At 63.6% G+C, this 22742-nt stretch overlaps 2 protein-coding genes across 2 annotated transcripts; both read left to right on the top strand.

Moving 5' to 3' along the window:
* Positions 1-234: 234 nt before the first annotated feature.
* On the top strand, positions 235-5079 carry ASB12 (ankyrin repeat and SOCS box containing 12). The gene is made up of 3 exons (XM_054214557.1): positions 235-409; positions 2349-3195; positions 4156-5079. Exons 2-3 carry the CDS (start codon positions 2406-2408, stop codon positions 4287-4289), a joined length of 924 nt encoding a protein of 307 aa, XP_054070532.1. The 5' UTR covers positions 235-409; positions 2349-2405; the 3' UTR covers positions 4290-5079.
* Positions 5080-7261: 2182 nt separating this feature from the next.
* On the top strand, positions 7262-16257 carry LOC128915244 (APC membrane recruitment protein 1-like). Its single transcript, XM_054215346.1, has 3 exons — positions 7262-7380; positions 9072-12485; positions 15437-16257. Exons 2-3 carry the CDS (start codon positions 9145-9147, stop codon positions 15756-15758), a joined length of 3663 nt encoding a protein of 1220 aa, XP_054071321.1. The 5' UTR covers positions 7262-7380; positions 9072-9144; the 3' UTR covers positions 15759-16257.
* The last annotated feature ends 6485 nt before the right edge of the window (positions 16258-22742 follow it).

Genomic DNA, 22742 nt, shown 5'->3' with positions numbered 1-22742 from the left:
GCCCTGGCAGGGGACACGAATCGCCTGGTGGCCTGCAAATTCTGCAAGGAAAGGGTAAAACAAACGCTTTTTGGCTGCTCGGATGGGTCAAGCAGCCTCCGGCACCTGTCCCAGCCGCCCCCCCGCCTCGCTGCCCCTCTCTATATTTACCCAGGGGGAACTCTCCAAGAATGGAAGTGGTAAGATAAAACCCCTCAGGGGCTAAAATTAGCCCCAGCGCCCCGGCCCTTCTCCCCGCGGTGGCATTTCAGCTGTGAGCTTGACAGCCTGCGTCGTTCCGGCCGCGCAGAGCGGACGGCCATCCCCGGCATGGCAAGACCCTCGCTCTTTCTCTCCTTTTTTTGGGTTTAAACCGAGGAAGAACTCGCCATGGGACCGCCCTGGCTGTGAGCATCCCCTGCCTCCCAAGGTAAGGCGGCAGCAGAATGGTGCCCAGGCAGCGCTGGGCCATTGGAGGTAACTGGGCAACCAGCGGTAGAAGCGTCAGTGTGTTCTGTCACCTCTAGCTCCCCTCACGACCTCTTTTTTGGGGGGTGTCTGCAGATGCAGATCTAGACGATCCTGTTGAAGATGTCCCTGCTCATTGCAGGGGGGTTGGAAGGAGATGACCTTTAAAGGCCCCCTCCGACCCGAACTATTCTGTGATTCTATAATTGTCTGGTTCTATGCACAGCTTCCTCCAGCTCCAGAGGTGACAGCGCTGGTTTGGGCTCTTCTGGCTGAGGAACATCAGTGAGCTCCCCGTGTGAGTGCTTACGCTGCCAAAGTAGCCTTTGGAGATGCTTATTTATGCGTTCAGAAATGTTACAGCTGGTCTTTCACTTTTCCAGACCATTTCCCTTGGGAATATAACCGGGGCCTTCTTTTTGAATCCAATCTGCGATAACCCCCCCGCCCCGTTAGCCACGGAGGTGTGGGGTTGCCAAAGCTCCAGAGCTCGTTACCAGTGTGTCTAATGAATAACAGCAACGGTAGAGTTTCACGTATTTCTATACAAATTCTCTGGGTCAGCGGAACAGGTGGAAGCGCGGCAGAGCTCAGCCCTCGCTCGCTGCCATCAGACTTGCCCTACTTAACCGAGACGCGGCGGTGGCCTCGCGCGGGGGGTTCCTCCGCGCTTGCACGAGACGGATGTGGGACGAGCCTCCCGTGGCTGCCCCGTTACTCTCGGGCTCGTTTGCAGAAAGAGGGTAATTGCTCCGTGCAGCTCCTTGCCTCCTCCAAGGGAGGATCGCAGGAACCGCTGGGGCAGACCCAGCTCTGCCGCTGCCGCCTTTCCCCGAGGAAATCCGAGATGCGACGGGGCGAGAAATTCCTCTGCCCTTCCCCGTCGGGCCATCGCATTCCTCGCCCCGCTGCCTTTTGGCCAAGGCGAGGCCAGATCCTGCACCGAGCACCCCCAAACCTGTCGGGGCTCAGTCCCGGCTCCGGTGTGACCAGCTCAGCATCTCCTCGCCTTCCTCCCACCACCCCGTGCCCCCCGCTAGAAAAACCCCAGCTCCTTCTTGCAGCCGCGCTCCTCGGGCTCGAGCGGGCAGGAGAGAGGAGAGGGTTTGCTGAATTCCAGCGCCGACGTTGTTTTGGGAAGGGCGATGCTCAAAGTCCTTCATCAAACCAGCCACCTTCCCATTCACTTCGTCTCCTGTTTTGAAACCCAATCCCTTTAAAAAGCGGCGGGGTGTAAAAGCCCCGCCATGCTGCCAGCTCCTAAATTAAAACTCCTCTGAGTTTTCCGTGGGCCCCAAAATACTTGGAAGAGCAGGTGCTGGTGAGGCTTCCCCCAGAAGCCTTGGCTGGTCCGAAGCAGAGTGGATTCCTGCTATTTCCTGATGTGCTCTTCACTCAGCAGCTCCTGCAACGAACAGCTGGATGGGGTGACTTCCGCGGGTTTTGGGAAAATGGGTGGCATCATCCAGCAGTGGGATGTGGAGTCCCTCTGAGAGCCCATGGCCACCCCGGACCCTTCCCAAGCTCAAGGGGTGGGTATCCCCTGAGTAGTCCCACCCTGGGTGAGCCATACAGCCTTAAAGAATTTAAAAATATAAAGTAAAAGCCTGTGAGCTCCCCCGTGCAGCGTTTGAACTCCAACACCATTTTCAATTATCTCAGCACGTTCTTGATCACCACACTTTAAGGGAAGATGGCCCATGGGCTGGTGGATTTCCTCACCCACGGCGTCAGGGTGATAGGCATGTCAGCAGCATCATAACCTAATATTTGCCTTTTTTTTTGAGAATCTTTTTTACATTGCATATATCTAAAAAAAAAATAATAATAATAAAAAGATGGTGTGGGTGTCATGGGGCTGGTTCTAACCCAGTGGTGGTGATGTTTTTGTTGTCCCGTAGATCTTTGACTTTGCCTTTTACGATGAAAAAGGTACACGGGAGAGAGACAAAAAAAAAATGAGCCTAATGGATATCACTAAAATGTTCTCCATGCTCCAGCCCAGAGAAGATGAAGAAGACAACGGAGAAAGCGAGGAGCTGAACCGAGCAATATCCGAGGACAATTACCAAACCCTCGATAACCTCTTGTCCCAAGACAGGTACAAGAGGTTCATCAACCGCAGGAGCGGCTGGGGGGTACCCAGCACCCCCCTGCGCCTGGCCGCCACCTGGGGCCGCGTCAGGAGCCTGAAGGTCCTCTTGGCCCACGGGGCGGAGGTGGACAGCCTGGACGTGAAGGCTCAAACCCCGCTCTTCATGGCGGTCAGCAACGGCCACCGGGAGTGCGTGAAGGTCCTTCTGGACGCGGGGGCCAGCCCCGTCGGCAGCATCTACAACAACTGCTCACCGCTGCTCATCGCCGCCAGGGATGGCAACATGGACATCCTGCGGCAGCTCCTGGACCACGGGGCAGAAACCAACGTTCAAGCCAGGCTGCCCGAGTGGGCTGCCAACTCGGTGGCTTGTTCCGGTCCCCTCTACCTTGCCGCCGTGTACGGGCATCTGGAGTGCTTCAAGACGCTGTTGCTTTACGGGGCCGACCCCAACTATAACTGCACGGAGGAGAGGATCATTGCCCAGATCAAGGAGCCCAAGACTCTGCTGGAAACCTGCCTGAGGCACGGCTGCCGGAGCGACTTCGTCAAGCTGCTCATTGACTTTGGAGCCAACGTCTACTTGCCCAACCTCACGGTGGGCGAGACGCAACCCCGCAGTGAGGGCCTGGAGCTGCTGCTGCAGGCGAGAGGTAATTTGTGTGTTTGGCCCCAGGGCTGGAAACGAGCACTAATTGTCCTCGTTTGGGTGCAAGTTGCTTCAGATTCCCCTTCCCTTTACCTCTGCTTCCCCACAGCCTTACCCAGGCTGTCCTACAGGCTTCGACTCCCTCCGCAGCGTCACTGCAGCGCGTGGGTCTCTCTAGTCTTAAACTCTCCGATGTTACCGCTATTTCACTCTGAACTCTGAATCCTCCCTCTCCCCCAATGATTGCTGTGTTCAGGGCAAAAAAAACAAGTCTCCAACACCAAACACATCAAGAGAAGGACATCACGAGGTTATGGAGAATAGGTCCACCACCAGTAATAAAATCTGATGGCTTGGATACACGTTACCACAGGAAACTCCTAAAACAAATTGCTGGGATTTGGGGGAGAGGTCACGGGAGGGCTTGTTTCTCATAAATATCCACCAAACATCCCCAGTTTCCAGCGCTGGCTGCAGCTGGAGGAAGGCCACCTTGGTTTGGGTCTGGGGTGTGACTCGACGCAGCCACCACGTGCATTTATGTGGGTGTCTCCCTTTTGGACTCACCAACAGCGTCTGCGTCTCATGGATATTTCCAGACGCTTGCTAAAGAAGCTGCTCTCAGTGAGGGCCCTCAGTGCTGGTCTGGAGCACACGGGGATTTCCGCAGCCCGGTTTTTCCACTTAATGTAAATCTGTTGGGTTAAAGGCTGCTTTTTGCCGTTCCTCTCCTTTCTGCTGCTCAACTTTGGCTCTCCCGTACTGCCTACATCCAGAAAAACTGCACTTGTTTCCGTATGACGGTGGAAGAGTTCATCTCCATACACCCAGCTCCCGTGAAACCCTAGTGAAGACATTGAGTTCTGGTCTATCGTTGTCCCTTCGCGTAGGATAACGCCCGGGTTGGAGGCGGTTGTGTGTCTTGAAGGTGACCATCTCATTTTTCCTCCCTCTCCTTCCACAGCTCATCCCAAATCCTTGATGTCTCAGTCCCGGCTGGTGATGAGACGCCTCCTGAAGCAGGCTGGTCGCCCGCACGCCCTCGGCGAGCTGGAGATCCCGACCGTCCTGGTGAACTACCTCCAACACCAACCGTGACCATCCGCCACCAGAGATACCTGCCCCGAGCACGTGCCCAGCGCCCAAATTAAAACAGCTCTGACACTTGCGCGCTGTGAAACCACCGTCGATTTGTGGTCACAAAGTCATTTTTGCTTACGAGGCGTCTCCAAAAAGCGGTGCCCATGCGGAAAGATGGGAAGGGAGAAAACAGAGGAGACCTCGGCTCCAGCTCTGCATCAGGGCGATAGTATAACAGGATCGGATGTAGCTGGGTTTGGCTTTAAGCCCTTCTAACTGAAGGATTTTACACTTTTAATTGATGCCGGTTGGAAAAGGGGCTGGGAAAAGGCGCGGAAGCCAAGGAGCAAGGGCTGCTTTTGCCTCCTCCCCTCTGGACGCGCAGGAAGGATGGAGGCACCACCTGGCTTCGTGCCCACGGGCTTCCCCACAGCGTGGCCTCGGCTGCCTCTAAACCCGCTTTCCTGGAGCCCTTTCCAAGTGCTTCCTCCCTTCGGCAGCCTGGCGAGGGCTCCGGAACACCTGGCCGTGCATGCCCAGCCTGTGGCCACCGAGTCACCATCCCCGGGCCACTCCTGGTCCCCGGGACAAGGGGGTGCAAAGCCCGGCAGGGGCTGGGATGTGTATCCAGAGGTCAGAGTCCCCAGACTCTCATTTCCTCGCCCCAGCTCTGCCTTTAACCATCATCTTCCTCACCTCAGAAGTGGTTCATGTTATGGCCGAGGGGCCTCTTGTGGTTGGGCAGGGTCTTTTTTTTTATTTAATTAAAAATGTTGCTACCATTCTTATTAAACTATTTTGACCCTTTTGGTGAAATACCCTTTTATCGGATGAGCCCGACGGTGCAGCTGGAACAGTTTTGAAGGGATGGACGGAAACGCTGCAGCCGGGGAGCTTCAGGCTGAGCCTGGAGCGGGCCATCCTGCCCTCAGCGGGTCCCTCCATCTCTCCTGACCAGTGACGGGGACAACTGGTGGCGGCTGGAGGAGCCTTGCTGGCTCTTCCCACAGCCAGGAGCCGAGGGACACTGGTGCACGGCTGCCGGCGATGCTCTGGACCACTTTTGGGACGCAGCAGAACGTGTCCCCTGCGGTTCAGTCCATCCCACCCCAATCACGTCTCAAACGCAAGCACTGTCAGGGCAGAGGCTTGTGGCCTTCAGGAGCTCCGAGGGTTGCTCTCTGCAAAACACGGGTGCCTTTCTTGCCTTGTTTATAGGCTTCTTTCAAATGTTGTGGCATCTATTAATCAGTATCTATTAATTAGGCTGTGGGGCATCTCCCGAGGGGAGCATTAGGGCTTCGAATCAGCCTGGACAATGTGCTGGGAATTGCTCTGTGGGGAATGCCGGTGCCATGGCTGAGAAATGGGGCTGGTGGATCGAATGGGTCTCGCTCCTCCCCAGCCCGCCCGGAGCAGCCTCTTCTCGGGGGGGGGAGGCGATTAACGCTGGGAGGAGCCAGGGCAGCAGGAGGGTGGGTGCCCTTGACCTCCACGGCAGCGATGCTGGAGCTGGGGCATGCTGGTTTAGGTGGGGCGTGCTGGTTTATGTGGGGCGTGCTGGTTTAGCTGTGTCAGGGCACTAAACCCCTGCTAGAAACCTGATGATTTCAATCTGAAATGCTCCAATGTGCCGGGAAGCTTGATTTTTGGGGGACTTGGTAAAGTGACAACAAATGCAGACCATATGTAGTCAGCCAGAGCAGCACAAGGTCTTCCTCCAAAGGGCCCAGGGTTGGCTCGTGCCTGGTTTCTGCCGGAATGTCCCCAAAATAACCTGTCCGACCTGGAGCCCCCCGGCTCGGTGGGGCTGGGGGCACCCTGCCTAGGGAGGATTGAAAAAATCTCATTTTGGGAGGAATGACCCTAAACAAGTGACTCTGCCCAGCTGCTCCTCCCTTCTTTCCCTTGTTTGTTAAGGCGTTTCCTTGAATTTCTGCCCCACGGGGGCTCCATTCGCATCGGGGGATGCTCCACCCACGAGGGGCATGGCAGGCTCTGCCAGTGGCAGGGACAGGAGCGATGCTCGGCTCCACGGACACACGTTTCCTTAAGCCCCTGAAAATCGCCGGCTCGGCTGGCCCAGTGGAGCGTGGACCCAACCCGTGACGCGGCCAGCGAGCCATGCTGGCACTCGTATTTCTAATTGGTGTGGCAGATTGTTAAAAACCCAGCATGCTGTGACCTGTTGGCCTCCATGTGTCCTCAGGTGCCACCAAACAGCACAACAAAGGCAGGACGTGCAGGACCCTGCATTAACACGCAGCGCTGAAGCCTGGGCTTGGTGCCCCTCATGAGGTTCAACAAGGAGAAGTGCTGAAGTTCTGGGGTCCCCCGAAGAAGGGAGACACAGACATGCCAGAGGGAGCCCATGGAGGTGATGAAGGGTGTGGAGCACCTCTCTGGGAGCCAAGGCTGAGGCAGCTGGGCTGGTGCGGCCCGGAGCCGAGAAGGCTGAGGATGATGTCATCAGTGACGATGGGGGCAGAGGATGGAGCCAAGCTCTGCCCCATGGTGCCCAGCGGCAACGGGTACAGCCTCCACCACGGGAGGTCACTCTGGTGGTGACCGAGCCCCGGCTGTCCCGGGAAGGGGTGGAACCTCCGTCCCTGGAGATACTCAACCAGCCTGGACACGGCTCTGGGCCACGGGCCCGAGGTGGCCCTGCTGGACCAGGGCTTGGACCAGGTGGCCTCCAGCGGCCCCTTCCCGCCGCAGCCCGGCGGTGGCCGAGGGGGGCTCCCCCGGGGGGGGCGCGTGTCGGCCCTGTCACACCCGCGTGTGCCCCGGGGGACTCCGGGGTCGCCAAAACTGGGCGGGGGGAGGGGGGGGGGTCGGGGGCACGCGCCCTGCCGCGCCTCCCCGGCGTCACGCAGCCGCCGGTCCCGCGTCACACCCCCGCCTGACGTCACACCCTCCGCGCCAACCGTCACCGCCGAGGCCCCGCCGAGGCCACGCCCCCTCCGCACCAGACCCCGCCCCCTCCGCCACGAGGCCCCGCCCCCCGGCGCCGGCCGGACCCGCTGCCCCGGCGGCCACTCGCCCCGGGCTGCGCTGGCCCGGGCGGGCCGGGCCGGGCCGCTCCCCCTGTCCCCGCCCCGCGCAGCCGGTGAGTGCGGGGGAGCGGGGCCGGGGGGCGGCGGGGGAGGCCGCCCCGGGCGCGGGCTGCGGCGGGGCCGCCCTCCGCCATGGCCGGCGCCGCGTCCCGCGGCTGGGGGAGCCCGGCGGGGGGGCGGCGGGAGGGACGGGCTGCGCTGGCCAACGCCGGCCCCGGCCGCGGCCCCGCGGGGGGCGGCCCCTTCGCGGGGGCTCCGCTCCCCCGGCACCGTCCCGCCCGGCCCGGCCCCGTCCCCGTCCCCGGCGGATCGGAACGTGCCCTCGGCGCCGGGGCCGGGCGGGGGAGCGGCGGCCCTGCCTCGTCGTGCCGCGTTTTCTTTGTAAAAACCCTCGTTCCTCATTCGCTGCCCTCGGTGGGTTTATTCTGGAGCGTCGCTGAGGACCGTGTGGTCGCAGCAGCGGCTGTTGGCGGCGGGCGGAGTCACGGGGGGGTTCGACCTTAGAGACCCCCCGGTCGCGGTGCGGCCCTGGGCAGGGACCCCCCGCCGGGCCCGGTCGGCCCGAGCCCCGTCCCACCTGGCCGGGCGCGGCGCCGGGGCCGGGGCGGAGCCGCAGCGAGATCGTTGTCCCGTGGGGTTCCTGCCGTCGCGTCTCTGTCCCAGCCCCGTGTCTCGGGGGTCCGTGGACGCCGGGGGCGGGACGGGCTGTCCCCGGCCGGTGTCGCCGGGTGTCTGCCCGGCGGCCCCCGAGGACCCGGCGGGCTCCCGAGGGCCGGGGGCGAGCGGGGCTGCGGGGGGTGTGGGGCGGCCGGGGCCGTGCGGGGGGTCCCCGTCGGGGATGGGGCAGCGCTGAGGCTGGGGGAGAAACGCAATCCCCGCCGGCGGGGCCGGGGCCGGCTGCGGGAGCCGGAGGCCATCGCTGGGTGGGTTTGTCATTGCGGGTCTCTGGGTGAAGGCTGCGGAAACCTTCCCCGGCCCCTCGGCAGCGAGAGCCAGGCCTCGGGCACCGCAGCTCGGCAGCGCCGTGCGGGGTTTATTGCAGTTACTTTCTCCAGCCTCTGCCAAAGGAACGTGATTATTCCAGTTCTCCTGTCCCCGACATCAGTCCAGGGTCACATGTCAAACCGCCGCCCGGCTTCTGGGATAATCTGATCAGGGCGGTTCACAGGGATGGCTTTAATGCCCAGGACAGATGATTTTGCAAACAACTGAAATCTCCTAAAAACAAATATAAAAACTCTAGTAAACGGCTTTCTCCCTGGACACGTGCTCAGTGCACGGGCTGCGTCCTGGCTTGGCTCCCCGTCCAAAGGCTCCCTGTATGTCGGCGCTGGGTCTGGGGGGCTGCAGTGGGGTTCGGGGGGTGCCGGTCCCTCTCCCCGCCGCAGCAGCCGGGGTTTCCCCGCCCGAAGGCGGCTGGTCACCGAACCCCATCGCCCCGGGGGCAAACGGCCGGGAAGCCAAAGGGGCTGGAGCGAGGTGTTTCGGGGCCGGACCTGCCTGTCCCCAGGATGCTGCCGAACAGAGACAGGAGCTTTTGCTGCGCTCGGGAACGGGTCGGTTGAAGCATCACGACGTTCTCATGCCCGGCTGTCAGGAGCGGAGGGAGCCGAGCGGCTGCCGGAGGCTTTTGCAGCTCCAGTTCCAGCTGGGGACAAAGCTCTTGGCTTCGTGACGCCTCCGCCTCGGGCTCTGCGCCCTCCGCTGCCGTCTCCTCACCTCTCTGCCCTTTTCTTTGCTTTAGATCACCTGCCAAGATGCTTCGGTCTCCGCGGCCAGAGGAGGACTGTGCTCCCAAAGGCGTTGTTTCCAGCTAGATGCAGCCGAACGGCCTGGCCGCCATGGAGAGGGGCTGCCCGGAGGAGCCCGCCCGCAGCGGGTGGCCGTCGGTGGCCTGCGGGCAGCGGGAGGGAAGCGAGCGTCGGCGGGAGGAGACCGGGGACCGGCTGCCCGAGCGGGGCGATGCCTCTGTGGGGGCTGCAGAGCCACCGCAGGCTCAGCCGCCTCCCGGCAAGCTGAAGAAAACGGCTTTCAAACTGTTTGGGGGGAAGAGGAGCATCTGCACGCTGCCCAGTTTGTTTGGCGGCAGGAGCAAAGGGCAGGGGAAAGCGGGCTCTAAGAAGGGCCTCAGTAAATGCCGGACCCACGAGGGGCTCAGCGGAGCTGCCGGCGAGAAGGGCGGCGAGGCGCCAGCGGAGAGCCCTTGGGAGGGGAGCGGGGACTCGCGTCCCGGCCCTTTGCCCAGCTCCCAAAGCGCTCCCTCGGCTGTCGACGCCGGCGCCAGGTTGGATGTCGGCCGTCGGGACAGCTGTGAAGCCGGGGGCGCGGAGGGCTGCGAGAAAAAGCCCAGCGGAGAGAAGTCGTCCTTGCCGCGAGCCAAAAAAGGGCTGAGAGGGTTTTTGAACAGCATCCGTCGCCACCGGAAGAGCAAGGCTGCCGAGTGTGAGCCGGCGGAGCTGCGCGAGTGGAGCGGGGATGCGGAGGAGGCCGGCAAAGCCGCTGGTGCGGGAGCGGAGAGCCGAGGGGCCGCAGAGGGAAGGGGACCGGGCCCTGTCCCTGCTGCCGCAGCCAGCCCGGGGGGCACGGGGGGGGACGGCTCGGCCGGCCCTGCTGCCGGCTGCGGGGAGGCTGCCCAGCCTGGCTGTCCCGCGGCCGGAGACGGCAGCTCTGAGGGTGACGCGGTGGTGATGCCGGGGAAGAGGGACGTTCTGGACACGAAATCGGAGGCGGAGGCTGATGCCGGCGCAGAGTTTGACCCTGGCAACCTGCTGCTGGGCTTTCACCCGGACTTGGTGGACACCGACCCTCCCTGCCTGCACTCTGGGGACCTGCTGAGCCTCATCCTGGGAGACGTCACCTCCCTGAAGAGCTTCGACTCGCTGACGGGGTGCGGAGACGACATCGCGGAGCCGGACATGGCCGAGAGCAGCATCTCTGTGGAGCGCAGCAGAGACGCCGCGAAGCGGAGCTCCTGCCTGGTGACCTACCAGGGCGGTGGGGAGGAGATGGCCGTGCCGGAGGAGGCGGAGGAGTTCCTGCACCAGATCTGGAGCAGCCACGCGTCTGGGGATGGGAGCTACGGAGCCCAGGTGTCGAGCAGCAGTTTGGAGACACAGGCGTCGCGCGAGGCGGATGCGCCCCCGTACCTGGGGGACGCGATGGATGGCGTTGACCTCCTGACGCCGCAGAGCGACCAGCAGGAGTCTGCCCCCAATAGCGACGAGGGTTATTACGACTCCACCACGCCGGGGCCGGAGGACGAAGGCGGAGACGGGCTCGGTGAGATGAAGAAGGAGCGTCTTCCCAGAGACAGTTACAGCGGCGATGCACTGTACGAGTTTGACGCGCTGACGAGTCCCTCGCACGGGGAGGAATCCCTGTTTGAGAGCAAAGTCTCTCGGCCGGGGATCTTCAGCTACTTCTTGGACTTCTGCCTGCCTGGGGAGAGGAGCCTGATCCAGATGCTGGATGAGAAAAGGGGGCTGATGGAGACGGAGGAAGAGCGGCTGGCGGCCATTCAGAAAGAGCTGCTGTACTGGGAGCTGCAGAGGGAGCCGGCCTGGAAAGGCCGTGATGTTCCCAGCACGGAGAAGTGTCCGCGGGACAAGCAGTGCGTGGAATGTCAAACCAGAGCAGGTGGCTCGATTGGCAAGAACCAGAGCGGCCTTGGTAGCGAGCCGGTGGCCTCGCTCGCCCCAAACAGGGGTGTGAGTAGTGGGGTGTCGGTGTCCAGAGTCGAAAACCCAGAGTGGAGGGATTTTCCCGGGACTCTGTGTCCAGAAAACTGCTCCAGCAGCCAAAAAGGCCACGGAAGTTGCCTTATTGAGGTCACGAAGAACAAGGCGGGGTTCGATTTGGAGCCGGACTGTGGGTTGTTTGGGGGCTCCGTCCCTGTGCAAGCGGGGCTGTTCCCCGGGTACCGGCTGCCGGAGGCAGAGCGTGGCGGCGGAGCAGAGACCGGCACCGGCGAGCCCCGGGTGGGCAGCGAGCGCGAGCCCGAGCATGCCGTGAGCTTCTCGCAGGCGCTGGTGGAGTTTGCCAGCAGCGGGACGCTCTTCTCCAGCCTCTCGGAAAGCCTGGGGAGCTCCGGCTCCGGCTCGTCCTTCCCCCAGACCCTGCCTGCCCTGCCCACCATGGTCACCTTCGACATCGTGGACGTGGAGCAGGAAGGGGAAGGGGAGTGCGAGCGGCACCCCGAGATGAATGCCGGCGAGGACATTGCCGAGGCCTTTGAGGACGGCTACGGGCGGAAAGAGTCGCTGGCGGAATGCGAGGAGGGAATGTCCCCGGGGCACCCGCCGGGCTCCTTCCCGAGCTGCGACTGGGGCGTTGCCAGCCTGCCCCGCCACCTGCGCCTCCACGGGCTGAGCCCCGCCATGCCGGCCCCGCTCTCCGTCGGCCGCAGGAGCCGCTCGCTGGACACGGAGAGCCTGGAGCTGGAGCTCGCCCACGCGCAGGCGGCCGAGAGCGGCCCCCGGCCGGGCCGGCCGCGGGCGCAGCGGGAGGGCGGCAGGAGGGACTCGGGCGGAGCGAGGAGAAGCCGGAGCCAGGAGGAGGAGGAGGAGGGCGAGCTGGCGGCGCCCGACGGCGGGTTGAGCTGGCCGGGCTGGCGGCACCTCCAGCACGACGCCGAGGCGGCTGCCGGGGCCCTGGAGCGCTGGGGACTGGCTCCGGCCGCCGCCGTGGAGAGGGCCTGGGAGCCGTCGGAGCAGCCGGGCGCCGCGTGTCCCGTCCCGTCCCTGTCCCGCAGCGTGGCCGGAGAGACTGCGGGCAGGCGGCCCCCGGAGCCGGAGCCGGGCCGGCGCCCGCTCAGGCCCTGCCATTTACCTCTGCAGAGCGAGGCCCGGCGGCCGCGGGAGGTGGCCGGTCCCTGCCGGCCCCGCGGAGAAGCCGCCGCCAAGAAGCTGCCGCCCTTGTTCCCCCCGGGAGGAGCCGAGCCCCAGGTGCCCCCCGGCTTTCGTTTCGCCTGCTCCCCGGAGAAGGGCGCCCCGTGCAAACCCGTTGGTGTCGCCCAGGGCATCCCGCAGCGTCCCGAGGGCAGCGCCCGCGCCGGAGAGAGCCCGGAGCGCTGCGGGGAGCCCCTGAAGGGCAGGGCCAGCCCCGGCCACGCGCTGCCCGCCGGCTGCGGCAGCACGGCCGGGAGCGTCACCGAGGGCCAGTAGGTGCTCCGGGGAGGGGGTGAGGAGGGCTGCGGGGTGCGGGGAGGGGACAATTAGCGCTAACGAGCAGTTTGTGAGGGACCTGAATGTAGAGCTGGGCTGAGGAGGCTCCTCTCCCGCAGCCCCGGGCCCTGCTCTCGCCGCTGCGGATGCTGGGGCGCGTTCGGAGCCGCCTCTGGGATTGGGGCGTTGACGCGAGGCACGTTCTGGTTTTCCAGCGGCAGCCGCCGGGCTCTGGAACGCCGAGCGCAGGAACAGCCCCCGACACCTCACGCTGCTGCGGGGGGAAACGCTGGGAACGGACCCATCGCCAGCGCGGCGGGTTTGGGGTTTCTGCAGGCTGGGAGCCGGGGGGTCCGGGGGACAGTGCTGGGGGAAATGGGGGTTTAATTCCTCCTCTCGGTGCAATGTTGCGGTTCAGACTCTCTTGAATGTCGCCCATCTCGGGCTCGGCTTGGGGAGGCTGGGAGGGAGGACGCCGGTTATTGGCAGAGCGAGGACGGGAGACGAGGCAGCTGAAGGGGGAACTTTGCCGTAACTTTTCTATTTATTCTTTTTTTCCCTTGCCCCAGAAGAAAAGCAGGAGCTTTTGTGTGCGTGCCGGTAACGTTTTCCAGGTCTCGTTTTAATTTGCTCAAAGGTACCGCGCTCGGAGAGATGTGCTGTCGGTGGTGTCCCTTTTGAGAGCAAAGTGTCGGTCCCGTCCGTGTCGTGGTCTGGCCTCCCGGTGCGTAATTCCCAGGTGGAACCTTTCCCGTGCTTTGTCCCACGCTCCAATCCTCTCCCGGGCCACGGGCACACGGACGAGGTCTTGGACAGAAGCTCAGTTCCCATCGTGCCCGTAGCTGCAAAGTTGCAGATGCCGTTACTTTCTTCACAAGGAAGTTTTGTGGGTTGTTTTTAGTTGTTTTTGTTTTTTTAAATTATTTTAGAGTAGTTTTCTTTGCATAAACTCATACGAGGAAAGTATTCTGTTAATTGGAATACAGGATGTAACGCAGCCTAAATTAGGCTTCACGACTTCTTCCTCCCGACTGGAGGGCACAAAAAGCTGGAGGTCGCTGCAGGTTGTGGGTTTGTTTTTCCTCTTTGAAGGCCGTGGAGGAGGGACAGGAGCGGAGGAGACGGGCTTTGTCTGAGGAGGTCGTACGAGCTCCTGGAAACATCGATCTCGGGCCGCTGGTCCCCGGGGCGTCTCCCCGTCCTCCGTGGTGTCAAACTCGCTGGTCTCGAAAGCAAACCTCCCTGTCCGGGACCGACAAAGCTTCATCCTCCTGCTGTCCGAGCTCCGTGTTCTGATTTTCATTCAGTTACCGGTGATGGTTTTGTTTCCCCTCGGCCCCGAGTTGCCCCTTTTCTGCTTTTCTTTGCAGCAGAGTTTGTAGCGTGAAACAGGAATCGTCCCGCGCTGGCAATGTCCATCTGTGACGGAGCCGGGAGAGGCAAAGCCAGGCTTCGATGCCCAAGGCTGGACTGATTGATGTGTTTTTCCCTTTCCTGACCAGAGTGCTGAGGCTCGAGTGGACCCGTCTGTGTGTCCGTGGGCTTAAACCTTAATTTTTCGGGATTTTCCCCCCAGTCCTGCTGCAGGGAGTTACCGCAGGGACCCGCCGGGCCACGTTTTTCCCTCCCGTCTTCTTCTGCCCCCGGAGAGGATTTTGTGGGACAAACCCGGCTCCTGATGCCACATCCGCATCCCGCCGAGATGGAGGGGAGAAGGCGGTCGGCCAGCGAAGGGTCCCCTCGGCCCCGAGGTTGTGAGCGCAGCCTCTCCTCGTCAGCATCTGCTAACGAATCCTGCCTAATTGGAGCAGTCCCCCCCTCGCCGGGCGTGAGGGGAGGGTCAGGTCTCGGCACCGCACGTCTCAGCGCCACTCACAAAACCAAACGCACGGCAAACGCTGCTGGCGGCGCTGGGGATGTTGTCCCGCAGCCGGGCGGTCGCTGCGTGGCCCGGGCAGCGGCCCCGCGCCAGCCTTTAGTCACTCTGTTCTTTTCGCCTGGCACCGAAGGCACGGGGCGGGTTGGGGGGGTTTGCGGAGCGTCGTGTTGGGACGTGGGGCCGCCTTTGCCAAAGTCTCGGGGAGGAGCGAAAGCGTCTGGGTGCTCACGTGAATGTTGCGTTGCAAAGGCGCGTCTCTAGGAATAATTCCTTTGGTTGTCGGTCCGTGAGGGAAAGGCTTAGTGAGAAGAGCTTCTGGCCTCAGGAGGGTGACAGCAATACAGCCAGGACTTGATAATCTGACTTTATACCAAAGGTTTCTCCTCTTAATTTGACGCGGCCGAAATGAAGCCCGTATCTCTTGATTCCAAATGAGCTTTCGAGAAGCAGTTTCGGAGCTGATTTGCTGGATTCTTGGCGTATCCTGCCCCATTAACCCAAAGAAATAAGGATTTGCGATGCGCGAGCCCAGCCTGTAGATTGTCCCTGCCCTCGAGAGGTGGGGGGTCGCCGCCTGACAGGCGGCTCTTCCTGAAATGCCCGTCCGCCCCGGGATGGACAGGGAGAGATCTGCTCCGGGTCTGGAGCAGCCCTTAGTGAAACCCTGCCGAACCCGAGGGGCTCCACTTTGAGAGTGGCGAGGGCGGCTGTCTCTGAGAAAGGGCTTCCGAACCAGAAATGAGTCCTAAAAGTCAGGAAGAGCAGCTTGTCTCGCCACGGTAGTAGGGAAAACCTCCCCTCGAGGAACTCGCCTGGAAACGTCCCTTCCAGGGAAGGTCTTGCCTCAAAGCGCTGAATTCTGGCTGTTAAATTGCGCTGAAAGCGCCGCCGACGGGGTCAGTCTAGCGAGTAATTCTGTGTTGCCTTCTGGGGACTGCGGGGTTTTTTGTTTGTTTTTTATACACCTAAGAAAATGGTCGATTTTCTCTATTTTTGTATGGTTTTGCCTTTTATATTCACGGGGAACTTTTGTGGACTGTTCTTTTACTCGTGTGTGTTGTCTTTTAGAGCGGTGCAGTTTTCCCTTCCGATGGAGAAAAGGCAACTCTTGAGCTGCTGCCGCTGCCCGGGCACCGCGAGGGACCCGCTGCGCTCCTCGCGCCCTCCTCTCACCACTGCCCCCCTTGTCCCCAGGACCCCCTCCTCGTCCCTAGGGCCACCCACTTGTCCCCGGGGCCACCCCCTCGTCGCCAGGGCCAGCTCCGGCCCCAGCAGCCGCCCGTCACCAGCCCCGGCTCTGGGCACTCACCGTGAGACGTCCTTGTTTCCGTGGCGCTGTGTCACCCGCGGCAGCTGTGATTCCTGTCTCGGAGCTTTGCTTTTCATCTGAATTTGTGGGCGTTGGTGATTTCTCCCTGAAAGGATTGCTGACCCTCTTCTAAACGAGAAAATCCGCAGATTCCGGTTGGGGCTTTCCCTTCTGCGTGCTTAACCGGTTTGATCCAAAACTGGGGCTTTTCCTAAATCCCAGCAGGAGCTGCTGTTGGATGGTGGGTAGGGGTGCCCTTGACACCGGTGACAAACTTTGTGTCCCCTCGGTGCTCCCTGTCGGAGCCGGGAGCTCGGCTCTCGCCCTTGGGCAGGCGGCATCACCCTCAGCGGGGCTGAGGATCGCTCTTGGCGTAATCCTGGGGTCCGCAGGGGATTTCCGAGGATTTCTGGGGCTTTCCGGCGCTTTCCACCTCCTCCGTCTCCTGCTCTGCTGCCGGCTGGACGGGAGCCGGGGGAGCCCCAGCCCTGCGCCCCCTCCCCTCGCCAGCACCAGGAGAGCATCATGCTGGGATAACACCGCCTTGAATGTTGGGATGGGGAAGGCAGGGCGAGGTTCTGGGCAGCCAGAACCCGGCGCTGGTTCCTGCGGCTCTTCTTGCTCTTGTTTCTCGTTCGGTTGCCTGAATGTGCTGCTTTGGTTGCCCGACTCCGGAGGCGTTTGCCCCTGCGGAGTTTGCCACCCTGCGCGGGCCGTAAGGGCTGAAATAACGTCTCCGCGGACGGATGGCCGCGGTGAGGGATTGAGCGGGCAAGAACAGTGTCAAACAGTGACGTGCAAAAAGGAAATTAAATGCTGAAAAGGTAAAAGATGACAGCCAAAAGCAGATCTTCTCCCCTTCCTTCCCCCCGCCAGTGCCGGCAGAGCTGGGAATTGCCGCTGAGGCGTCCGGCTCTGCATCCATTTCTGTGTCTTTTCGTTAAAGAGCTCTTCACCTAAGGGTGCTTTCTTAAATTTCCCTCAAGTGGGTTTGTCCCCGATGCCGGCACGGGTTCGGGCCGGGCCGGTCGCTGGGCGAACATTCCTGGGGCGCTGGGCCCCGCGCCGCCTTCCACATCCCCTCTGCCCCTGGGCTTTGCGGCTCCCTCCTCTCCAGCCGGGGCTGCCGGCGCTTCCCGCCCGCATGGAGCCGTCCTGGGAGCTACGCTTGGCTGAGGGGATACATTAAAATCTAGAAAAACCTCTCAGTTCTCCAGAAAGAGAATAATTAGCCCTTGTCCCAGGCGGCCCCGTGCTTCCCCTCTGCCGTCCCAGCTGACCAACTTGTCTGAATTTTGGTTTTTTTTTCTTTCTGTTTCTGCTCTCACTGCTCCTAGTCCTTCAACTTTTTGATGTATTGATTGTGTTTTCAAATGAATGTTCCTTTCACTGAATTGTACTGAATAAAGTTCAGATTTTTAGAGAACACGGCATTTCTCTTGGGGTTTGCTTTTTTCCTGCTTACGTTGTGCTTGATTTAATCTTTTCCCTCCCCTCCTTGTCTCTTGATTATTTGCAAGGGAAGTGGCTTTTCCAGCGGGAGGAGGCGGCAGAGGAGATGCTGGAGGAGCCCGGCAGCCGCTGCTCCGTAGCGCGCTCCTGGGCCAAACCCCGGCCGTGAATGAACCCCCCAACGGCCACCGTTTCGGGCCCCAGCCCCAGGGTCGACTCGTCCCTCTTGGTTCCTCGTCCTCTGCTGTCGCTGGCCCCGAGCGGTGGCCGGGGCTGGGGGGTGCGGGGAGCAGCGCTGTCCCGGCTCTGAGCTGAGGGAGCGTGGCCGGGGGGGTCCGTCCCCGCCAGGTGCCAGCGCCCGCAGGTGCCCGTCCCCCGGCAGCGCCGGGCTGGGGACCCCTCACCCCGTCCTCCCTCCCGCTGCTGCGCTGCAGGGCCGGGAGCGGGGCTGGGGGTGAGCAAGGTGATGCCCCCCCGTCCCTGTCACCGCCGTTCATGGCCCAAAAAAAAAAGGGGAAAAATACAAGAAAGAACGAGATGAAGGGTTTTTATTAATAAAATAGTAATAAATCAGGTTTTGAAGAACACGTGTTGGGGTCTGGCTGGCCGGGCGCTGGGTCGGCTCCGGGGGGGCCTCGGTGCCAGGGAGAGGGGGCCGTTGGCCCAGTCTGCCTTGTGCTGCGCCGGCTTTGGCTCCGTCGGCTTTGGCTCTTCCGGCTCGTGCGACGCTGGCCTGGGCTTCCCGAGCTGGTGCGGCGCTGGCCAGGGCTGGCCGGGGCTGGGCTCTGGGGGCGAGGGGCAGGGGTTGGCCCCGCTTCTGCCCCCGGGGCAGCTCCGCCAGCCCAGCACGGGGCAGGCAGAGGGGGACAGGGGGAGCGGGGGTTGGGGGAGCCGGGAGGGACCTGGGTGGGGAAAACCTGGGGACCGCGTGGTCGCCCTGCGCGCCCCGCTGTCCCCCTCGCTCCCACGGGATCCTGCCCCCAAGCCGGCCCCAGCCGTACCCTCCGTGCCCCTGAGCGCAGGCAGCGGCTCCTCCAGCCGGCCCCGGGAGATGCGGCGGTCCTTGGCCAGCAGATCCACCACGTTGCACTGGGAAGGAGAGAGCGGGGCTGGCTGAGCCACCAGCTCTGCATCCCCACGCAATGCCCCCGCAGCCAGCTCTCCCTGGGGAAACTGAGGCACGGACACCCCCCCAGCGACACTCAGCATCACCCTCCCAGCCTCAGTCCCCGCGCCGTACCCCACCTTGGTCATCCCTACCTTGCTGGGGAGCAGGAGGTGCTGGAGGTGCGGGGGGGGCCGGAGGCACTGGCGGCGCTGCAGCGGGGTGGTGACGGTGTGCCGGCCCCCGCAGCTCCGCGGCACGGTCGGGTACCTGGGCTCGGCCGGCGGCTCCCTGTGGGACAGGGCAGAGGGATGCTCAGTGCCTGGCACCGTGGCACCCTGTACTTCAGCCTGCTAGGCCAGGAGGGGGGCCAGCGGCTGCTCCCCAATGGGTACGTCCCCCACAAGTGCCATCCGATTGCCACGGCCGTGGCAGATCCCTGCACTCCGTGCAAAGGATATCAGGAGGCAGGAGCTGGGCTGTCTCCGCTGCGGTGCTTCATTTTTACAACTGGTCTCCCAGGAGCCCCCACCCCCTCCAGCCCAAGGTCAGGCTGAGAGCAGACACAACTCATCACACGCTGCTTCAGCGCCCTTGAGACAGAGACCTGGGCCAGACGGGGCAGTGAGGGGGGGGTCAGTAAAGCCCCAGAGAGGCAGGGCAAACACAGCTGACCCTCCGCGGCACATCTCTGCTCCCCTTCCATGCTCAGGCCCCCCAGGACCCTTCTGCCCCCACCCTGGGAATAGCTCTCTGTCGACGGGGCAGCGCCACCCTGCACCCCAGGGGCTGGGGATCTGTCCCCTTGTCCCCTACCTTTTGCCATCCTGCTGTTCCTGTTCTGATTTGAGGACGGTCAGGGGCTGTCCGGTGGGGCGGGGGGGCATCGGCGGGGAGGATGGGATGGTCACGATGCACCTGGGGAGGGCAGGAGCCGCGCATCGGTGGCGGGCTCAAAAGAGCTGCCCAGGTTTGGGACGGCGCCCCAAAACCCACGGGCTTGTACCACACGGCACCCCCCCGCCCGCTGCCCCCCAGGGAGGGCTCCCTGTGGCCCCGCTGCCGGGCAGGGCTGCGAGGGGGCTGGGCAGGGTCAGACCCCCCCAGGCAGACAGCCGGACCCCTGTGCCCGGCACAGCGGGGCACCGCCAGCACCCATCGCCCCCCCGTTCCCCCAGGGTGCCGGGCGCTACTCACGGGCCAGGCACCCGCACGTCGAGGGGCCGGTCGCAGGACAGGCAGTGGAAATGGGCCAGCAGCAGCCTGGAGGGGGGAGAAAAGGGCTGGGGCAGCTCCTGGGGGGGAGGCGGCTCTGCCCGCACGCAGGCAGGCAGCTGGCAGGCAGCAGCGAGGTGTCCCCGGAGCCGCCACTGTCCCCATCGCACTCACTTCCTAATCCCAGCCGCGTCGTCATCCTCCGCCTGCGCTGCCTTCTCCTGGAGCTGCTTCAGGATGCTCTCCCAGTGCCCCTCCAGCTGCTGCCGGAAAGGCCCCAGCTCCAGGCGGTCCAGCTGTGGATGGGGGACACCCTCAGCGCCCGGCCCGGCGAGGGACATGGTGTTCCCCGGGGGTCACGGCGGGAGGGGGGACCCTCGGAGGGATGCTGCCTTCGGCTGCCCAGCCCCAAAGGCGCCACTTGTGCGCGGCGGGGACGAGCCAGCCCTCACCTTGGCGGCCAGCTCTTCACTGAGCTGCTGCTGGAGCTGCTCCTGGCCCGTCACCCGGCTCAGCATCTCCTGGAACATCTCCTTCAGCCGCTCCATCCGCGCGTCAAACTCGGCGTGGTTGACTTTGCCGGCCAGGGCGCTTTTGTCTGCTTTCTAGCGGGAGGGAGAGGAGGAGAGCGGTGGGGAAAGGCTGGAGGTCCGATGGGCAGGGACAGCCCCTGGCGGGAGAAGTGGCTGCGGGGCCCCGCTCGCCCCACCACCCCCGTGGGCTCGGTCCCACCAGCCGAAGGGGCCCGTGGGGACACAGAGGGACGCGGCGAGGGACCCGCGGCCCGTCTGGAAATCCTCCCTCCCCCCAGCAGGTTCTGCCACCGAGCACCCAAGGGCCAAGGGGCGCTTGTCACCCTGCCCCGCACCCCCTTGGCTGGCGCTGGGTCCCCTCGAAGCCGTACCACGTCGATTCCCAACTCCAGGTCCTCCTTGTCTGCTTTCTGCTTCACCAGCCTCTCCAGGGACTGGAACAGAGCCTTTTCCAACAGAGAGAGCACCCCGTGATGCCACGGCAGGCTCCGCGCTGCCTCCCAGCCAGCCCAGCGCCCCCCGCCTCCCCCCGACCCTCACACCTCCAGGAAGGGCGTTTGGAGCCCCTGCAGGGCTGCCAGCCGGCGGGCAGGGGGACGGACCCCCGGTGGTCCCCAGCCGGGGCTCTGCTGGAGGCTCTGACCCCGCGGGGCTTTCTGCCACCTGCCTTGGTGTCCTTCTGCTTCTGGTGACTCTCGTCCCGCATGTTCCCCACGATGGAGCTGAGCTTTTCGTGGTCCCCTTGCACCTGCACCATGGTGGCCTGGAGGCGTTTCAGCAGCTCCTCGTCCTGCTGCAGGGGGGAGACGACACCGTGCTGCCGTGGGGGGGGCTGGCTGCCCCGTGGGGACAGAGCCAGGTTCCTCGGCCGGTGGCCACGGGCTATGGGTGCCAGCAGGACACTTGCACCGAGGTCCAATTCCCTTCCACTGGCTTGTACGAGCCAGTCTGGGGGGCAGCGAGGGGCTCCCCCACGTTACAGCGAAGCCCAACCAGCCGGGGGGGCGCAGCAGCCCCCTCCCAAGCCCCCCACGCCGGCATCTCCCTACCTGGCTCCTCCTCGGCAGGTGCCTGGCCACCTTGTACGCCGCCAGCCGGGACAGCAAGGCGTCCACCGCCTCCTGCAGCTTCTCGTAGCGCTGGAGGAGCTGCCCCACCTGCGCCCTGGTGTCCCCGCTGCAGGCAGGGCACGCGGCCGCCTCCTGCCCCACGCTCTCCAGCGCCCTCAGCTTCTCCTGCTGCAGGAAGGGGAGGAGGAGGAACGGCCTCTGAGCTGGGATGGAGGCGGCCAACGAGCCCTGGTGCCGTGGAGTCTCCATGGCCCCCGCCAGCCAGGGGAGGTGGCCGGGAAGCCCATCAGGACCCCCCCACCGAGCCGGCGGGTGCTGGGAGCGCTCCCCCCACACCTCACCTGTGCCTGCAGCTGCTTGTCCATCTCCGCCCCCAGCTTCTTCAGCGTGGCCTTGCTTATCTCCTGATGCTCTGCCAGTTCCTTCAGCTCCCTCTTCATCTGTTCCAGGCCCAGATCCTTCAGCTCCTGCTTCATCTGCTCCAGACCCAGAACCTTCAGCTCCTGCTTCATCTGCTCCAAACCCAGATCCTTCAGCTCCTGCCTCATCTGCTCCAAACCCAGATCCTTCAGCTCCCTCTTCATCTGCTCCAAACCCAGATCCTTCAGCTCCTGCTTCATCTGCTCCAGTCTCAGCTCCATCACCTCTGGGAGCTCCTTCTTGATCTCCTGCAGCGTGGACCTGCCCAGCGAGACGGGGACGCGGGCAGGCTTAGCCTCCACGGGGCTGCTCGGGGGGTGTCTCTGGCCCCCCAGACTGGGATGCTCCCAGCCCCCCTGGGTCCCTTGCGGCCCCACACAGTAGGAAACCCTCTCCCGTCCTTTTACCCTGGCTGCAGGGTGCTGCGCTCGCTGCCATCCACGTCCAAGTCATCTCCAGACACCCCAAGCTTCCCAAAGGCATCTTCCAGCTGCCTGACCTGGGAATGGTGGTTGTGGCAGAGTCAGGGCACGGGCCCCCGTGTCATCCCAGCACAGGGGCCCTTCGGTTGCCCCCTCCCTGCCCAACCCCCCCCGGCATCCCCGCAGCCCCCTCGCGTGCTGCCACCGACTCACCTTCCCCGTCTCGTCCTGCATGTCGCTGGCCTGGCCCTGCAGGGAGGAGACCCGGCCCCGGAGGGTGACGCTGCTCTCATCTAGAGGGATGCTGCTGGGGCCCCAGGACCCCCGGGACATGGACGGATCTCGCAAAGGGGACACGCCGGCGGGTCCTGGCTGTGCCCCTGGGGTCTGGGTCTTGATGCCAGCAGCTCCTGGCTGTGTTCCCGGGGCCGTGGTGCTGGCATCAGACCTCCTCCTCCTCTCATCGGCGGGAGCGTCTGTCCCCTTCTTGGTGGTCGCTGCTGATTCTTGGCTCCCCGCTCGCATCCCCAGAGAGCCAGGCTGTGTCCCCGGAGTCCCCTCGCTGCTCCTGGGCACAGCCTGTCCCCCGGCTCCCTCCGGCCCCAGTGCTGAGCTCGCCCTGCGCTGAACGTCCACGTGCGACAGGGTGGGCTTGGTGCGGGGAGAGTGGCCGCCACTGCTCTCCTGGGACGAGGAGGCAAAGGGGAGCAGGTTGAGGGGCAGCCACGCAGCGGTGAGGACAGACCCCAGGGCCCCCCGCCCTGTCCCCACACCTCCCAGGGATGCGGGGACGCAGCTGCCTCCTGCCCCCGTGCAGGATGCAGGGGAGCTCGCGGCCGTACCTCGTC

This window comes from Rissa tridactyla, chromosome 9, assembly GCF_028500815.1.
Source record: "Rissa tridactyla isolate bRisTri1 chromosome 9, bRisTri1.patW.cur.20221130, whole genome shotgun sequence".
Lineage (NCBI taxonomy): Eukaryota > Metazoa > Chordata > Aves > Charadriiformes > Laridae > Rissa > Rissa tridactyla.
This window is presented reverse-complemented; position numbering and strand designations above follow the sequence as displayed.